The sequence below is a fragment of the Oncorhynchus tshawytscha genome, linkage group LG04, assembly GCF_018296145.1.
Source record: "Oncorhynchus tshawytscha isolate Ot180627B linkage group LG04, Otsh_v2.0, whole genome shotgun sequence".
Taxonomy (NCBI): domain Eukaryota; kingdom Metazoa; phylum Chordata; class Actinopteri; order Salmoniformes; family Salmonidae; genus Oncorhynchus; species Oncorhynchus tshawytscha.
The window spans coordinates 7,008,005-7,013,935 of NC_056432.1; the positions used below are offsets into that span (position 1 = coordinate 7,008,005).

Sequence of the window (5,931 nt, forward strand, 5' to 3'; positions counted from 1 at the left end):
GTTGAATGCCGAGCTGTAGTCGATGAACAGCATTCTCACATAGGTATTCCTCTTGTCCAGATGGGTTAGGGCAGTGTGCAGTGTGGTTGAGATTGCATCGTCTGTGGACCTATTTGGGCGGTAAGCAAATTGGAGTGGGTCTAGGGTGTCAGGTAGGGTGGAGGTGATATGGTCCTTGACTAGTCTCTCAAAGCACTTCATGATGACGGATGTGAGTGCTACGGGCGGTAGTCTTTTAGCTCAGTTACCTTAGCTTTCTTGGGAACAGGAACAATGGTGGCCCTCTTGAAGCATGTGGGAACAGCAGACTGGTCTAGGGATTGATTGAATATGTCCGTAAACACACCGGCCAGCTGGTCTGCGCATGCTCTGAGGGCGCGGCTGGGGATGCCGTCTGGGCCTGCAGCCTTGCGAGGGTTAACACGTTTAAATGTCTTACTCACTTCGGCTGCAGTGAAGGAGAGACCGCATGTTTTCGTTGCAGGCCGTGTCAGTGGCACTGTATTGTCCTCAAAGCAGGCAAAAAAGTTATTTAGTCTGCCTGGGAGCAAGACATCCTGGTCCGTGACTGGGCTGGGTTTCTTCCTGTATTCCGTGATTGACTGTAGACCCTGCCACATGCCTCTTGTGTCTGAGCCGTTGAATTGAGATTCTACTTTGTCTCTGTACTGGCGCTTAGCTTGTTTGATAGCCTTGCGGAGGGAATAGCTGCACTGTTTGTATTCAGTCATGTTACCAGACACCGTGCCCTGATTAAAAGCAATGGTTCGCGCTTTCAGTTTCACGCGAATGCTGCCATCAATCCACGGTTTCTGGTTAGGGAATGTTTTAATCGTTGCTATGGGAACGACATCTTCAACGCACATCCCAATGCTTGTGCTTCTAGTTCCGACAGTGCAGTATTATCTAACAAGTAATATCTAACAATTTCACAACAAATACCTAATAGACAATCCTTTTATATGGAAATGCCCTACTGAACCTCTAGAGATACTATCCATCCCCAACTAGTAATAAAGTGGTCGGGCTGGTTGCTACTGGCCTCTCCAGCTTCAGGTTGAATCACACCCATGATGAGAGGAGGTTTACTGGACACACAAGGAGAAACTACAGGCTGAATCACACCCATGATGAGAGGAGGTTTACTGGACACACAGGGAGAAACTACAGTCTGAATCACACCCATGATGAGAGGAGGTTTACTGGACACACAGGGAGAAACTACAGTCTGAATCACACCCATGATGAGAGGAGGTTTACTGGACACACAGGGAGAAACTACAGTCTGAATCACACCCATGATGAGAGGAGGTTTACTGGACACACAGGGAGAAACTACAGTCTGAATCACACCCATGATGAGACTACCTTTAAGGCTTAAGGGTTTGGTTAATGTTAGGGTTAAGGTTAGGGTTAATGTAAGGATTGAGGTTTGTGTTAAGGTTAGGGTCCGTTTTAGGTTTTGGTCAGACGGGCTGTCAATGGGATGTTGGTCAGAAAAGTCCATTTAGTCTTTCCCTTCTCAAACCTGTCCTCCCCCTAACCAGCTCATATCATGTATTCCACCACCAGCACACCTGATTCACTAATCAGAGGTTTGGATGATTAGTTGACCAGTGGAACAAAGTGGACTGGATCTAGGTGAACTATGTGGAGAGTCTTCCAGGGACAGTACAGTACAGACTGAGAAGCTAACAACAGTGTAGTTTACTCAACTCATTCAAACTATCATGACTATTGTTTAGAGAGAAGATCTGCACAAGGGCATAACGTTTAAGATATAGCAAGAGAGGACAATATGGTGCAAGGTAGCCAAAGTGGAATCAAAAGTCATAGGCCTAATCATCAATCAAATATGAAATATAAAACCCAAATATAATCTACATATAAAGACAACATGTCATCTACATGTGTTATAGAATAGCTCCCTTCTCACATCCCAGGTCATGTTTGGACTAGAACGTGACAACTCAACGGGCTATGCGCATCTCCCCAATAGCCTACAGACAACTTTCCTGAGTGCATTGTCAATAATGTGACCGATATGTACAGTATAATAAGCAGAGTGAAGAAGGAAAAGATCCCACCTCTGACGCACAGCAGAGACATCACTGCTGAGATTTCCTCTGAAGCAAGAGTCCCTCAAGAATTTAAAAACAGTCATTGCGTTTCAATGAATGTCCTCCCCAAACGCTTGTTGCATCGTGAACTATCCTCCCAGTCCCTTGGGAGTTCAGCGGATGGATGATGCGCAGCTGCCATTTACTTGGATGAGAAGTTGGACGAACGCTCCTCCAGCTCACGATACGAAATGGTGGAGAACTACAGAGTGGTGATGTGTCGTTCACGAACCAACGGCTCTTTTTGAACGGATCTTTTTGTTGAACCTCGGGAACCGAATTGCATCGGTGAAAGAGCCATTCACTTGGCTCTATGATTTGCATACTGCTACTACTGATTGTTGAGCTCAGAACAACGTTTTTCTGTAGATAAATTACAACATCATTATCTAAAGGGGTGAATCCTCACTGCAGAAACAATAAATAGTGGGGAGAGAGGGTCAATCTGGTCCACGAGGATTTATTTAATTGAACTTTAGGCCCATACAAAGACAAATCACACAACATAGACTACCAAATAACCTCAGGCAAAAATACACGAAATAAAAGTCAAGTGAAAATAGTTATAAATGTCTTTATCAATTATGAGTGGCTAAACATTATCGACTTTTGGACACTGATGCGCAGGAGAACCCCTAGCTGTCAATCAAGCAGGCGCGGTGAACGGATTATGACGCTCAAGCGTTCCAAATGACGCAACAATACAGCTCCAGAACAGAGAAAGTTAATGCCGAAGATATTATTCGGTTCAACACTAAAACTGAGGTTTGACACGTGTGATTTGAGGTGAGTCAAATATTTACAAAAGTTTACAATACATTAACCATCCGCTAGCCTACTTAGACTATAATTCTGTCATGGTAAGATAAAACATGTGAAGGTGAACGTTAATATATTTTTTCTTTCTGACATTATATACATAGCCTTATAAAATGCAATTATTTATAATAGCTTTGTTATTTCTGTTGCTATCAATCACTCCATCTGTATCTACTCTTCTGTCTGTCTGTGTACTGTCTAGCCAGCATATGCCAGAAAGGTTCTTTCACATAGGCTCATATTCACAAAGTCTCATAGAAGGAGCGCTGATCAATTGTCAGTTTTGTCTTTTAAATCAAACTGAATGTTTTGATGGACAGGAGGTGACCTGATCCTAGATCAGCACTCCTACCCTGAAACACTTTGTGAACACAATCCAGGTGTACTGTGATTATGAAGTTGTGATGAGGTATTATTATATTAGTTGTGCTGATGCATGATGGGTTGTAGGCTAGAGCTGGAGGACTCAACTCTGAAGACTGTTTCTGAATTCACTGACCTGGTGAGTAAACGTGTACAATGCCACCATCTAGTGACAGAAACATAGAAACACACATTGTTGCTGAACGAAGGCATCTCTTTATTTTCCAGAAATAAAACTTGTAGACCTTTCCTGCAGTCACTGAGGAGATGGACACCTCTTCTTCTTCTGGACGATCTCCGTCTCCTACTGGGACTGTCTTCTTACCCCCTCCTATCATGTGGAACAGTCTGTAAGTCATTCATCACATAACCTAGCTCTGGTCCAGGGCATTATGTGCGGCTTGCTGAAGGAAGGCTCAGTGTCTGCAAGCTGTACGTAACGCCCTGGACCAGAGTGACACATTACCCACCTCTGGCCATCATGGACAGTCAACTCATCACATTCACGTACTGTAACTCACAGTTGTGTGATTTGTGTTATTAAAGACAGTTAAATTGAGCAGAAGTTGAATTATTATTTTAATATTGTAATAAATTGTCTGAGTTCACTTCCTAAATAATGTGTTGACATTCCTTTGCTCCCAGCTACAAGCAGGCAGAGATGGAGGTTCACTTCCTGAGAGAAGAGAAGAAGACCTGTACAGAGAAGGAAGCCCACATGCTTGAGTTGAGGGGGAAGGATCGAACGATCCGAAACCAGAAGAAGGAGATGGACAGACTTCAAGTGTGTCTCTGGGAGGAGGAAAAGAAGAAGAGGAATGGTGGAACGGAGAAGGACAAGATCATTGAACAATTACAGTCTGAGTCAGACAATCTAAGAGCCCTTTTAAAAGATGAAAGGAGGAGAAGAAGAGTAGAAAGGGGTACAATGACAGAGTGGAAGGCTGAGATCCTGAGACTGAGGGAGGCAGAGAGCCAGAGGGAGGCAGAGAGCCAGAGGGAGGCAGAGTGCCAGAGGGAGGCAGAGTGCCAGAGAGATGCAGAGAGAGAGAGAGAAGCAGAGAGACAGAGAGAAGCAGAGAGACAGAGAGAAGCAGAGAGACAGAGAGCAGCAGAGAGACAGAGAGAAGCAGAGAGACAGAGAGAAGCAGAGAGACAGAGAGAAGCAGAGAGACAGAGAGAAGCAGAGAGAGCCACAGAAGCAATGGAGCACCAGAGAAAAATGCAGGAGATCCACAGACTCAAACAACTGCTGGATCTACTGATGGTGGACCTACAACTGGCCCACGTAAGACATGTCATTGTTATTATTAAAAGGCAGTGTATATTTACCCAGCTGAAAATGAATAGTGGCAGACAGCGGTACGCTAACCCAATGTTAACTTTTATTCCTTTCCTTTCCTTAACCCTTACCTTAACCTCACTGAAACTATACCTAACCTTTACCTTAACCCAACCCTAGGTCCTGAACCTAACCTTCATTTATCTCAACCCCTATGCCTTTCTTCTGCCGGTTGAATATCCACTTCCTTATTAACGTCATTACTGTTGTTGTTGTTGATAACTGTATCTGTGCAGGTTGTAAATAGTTGCATTAGTGAAACATCATTTGTAGGAGTCATTTCTACAAGCATAAACATCAGATGCAACATTGTTGTAACATCACACAAATTGTAACAGGAATTTCTCAAACCCCTAACTGAATGGGCAACAAGGTTGTGTGTTTGTATTTGTACACATTGTGGACATTGATACCATAAAATATCTCATAATGTTTTCAAACCATGTCAATACATTAATTGACAATGAATTGTCCAGATGAATTGATCAAAATGACCCTGCTATTGATGTTGTCCAGTGTTTGATTCAATTACCTAGCTCTAGGTTGTATTTCTGTGTATCATTCTCTGCAAATCCTTTGAAAGTATGTCTTGGTCATAGATTAGCACTAATTTCACCTTTTAAAATGAAGCAAGAGATTGAGAGATTGAGGCTATGGCAGAAAGTCATGGAGGATCAGCGACCAAGACTGGCCTGGAACAACAAACCCATTGAGACAGGAAGAGAGAGGGGAAAGAGAGAGGGAAAAAGAGAGAGAAAGGGAGATGGAAAGGGAGAGAAAAGCAGAATTGGAAAGTCAAGAAATGAAGAAGAAAGTGGAACAGGCAGAAGAAACGATAAAAGCGTTAGAACGAGAGATTGAGAGATTGAAAGAGATTGAGAAGGAAATCATATTTGAAAGAGAAAGAGACGTGCGTATTGGAGAGAATGAGAAAGTCAAACTGGTTAACAAAAAGGTAAAAGAGTTAGAGAGAGAGGTTGAGAGACTGAAAGAAGATATGACAACAAAACAGATTCAATACAAAATCAAATTTGAAAGAGCGAAAGAAGCGTTTAGAAGACAGAATGAGAGAGTGAAACAGGTGAACCAAAATGTACTAGTGTTAGACAGAGAGGTTGTGAGAATGAAAGAAGAGATTAGATTGAAAGACGAGGCTGAACCAGAGAGAACATTTGATAGAGACAGAGAGAGAGAAAATGATTGGAGACGAAGTGAAGAGGAGATGAAAAATAGAGTGGAGAGAGAGATGGAGATGGAGACAGACCTCATCAATGACAAAAAGACGTC

At 43.0% G+C, this 5,931-nt stretch overlaps 1 protein-coding gene across 2 annotated transcripts; it reads left to right on the forward strand.

Annotated features, from left to right (window-relative positions):
- The first annotated feature begins 2,579 nt into the window (after nt 1-2,579).
- LOC121846338 (octapeptide-repeat protein T2-like) lies at nt 2,580-5,342 on the forward strand. 2 transcript variants are annotated; one of them, XM_042320258.1, is made up of 4 exons: nt 2,580-2,906; nt 3,390-3,441; nt 3,531-3,652; nt 3,948-5,342. In XM_042320258.1, the coding sequence occupies exons 3-4, from the start codon at nt 3,570-3,572 to the stop codon at nt 4,762-4,764; spliced, it is 900 nt and encodes a 299-aa protein (XP_042176192.1). In that variant the 5' UTR covers nt 2,580-2,906; nt 3,390-3,441; nt 3,531-3,569; the 3' UTR covers nt 4,765-5,342. The 2 variants fall into 2 exon arrangements, with proteins under 2 accessions (XP_042176192.1, XP_042176193.1); XM_042320259.1 differs by lacking the exon at nt 2,580-2,906 and having other exon boundaries at nt 3,084-3,441.
- The last annotated feature ends 589 nt before the right edge of the window (nt 5,343-5,931 follow it).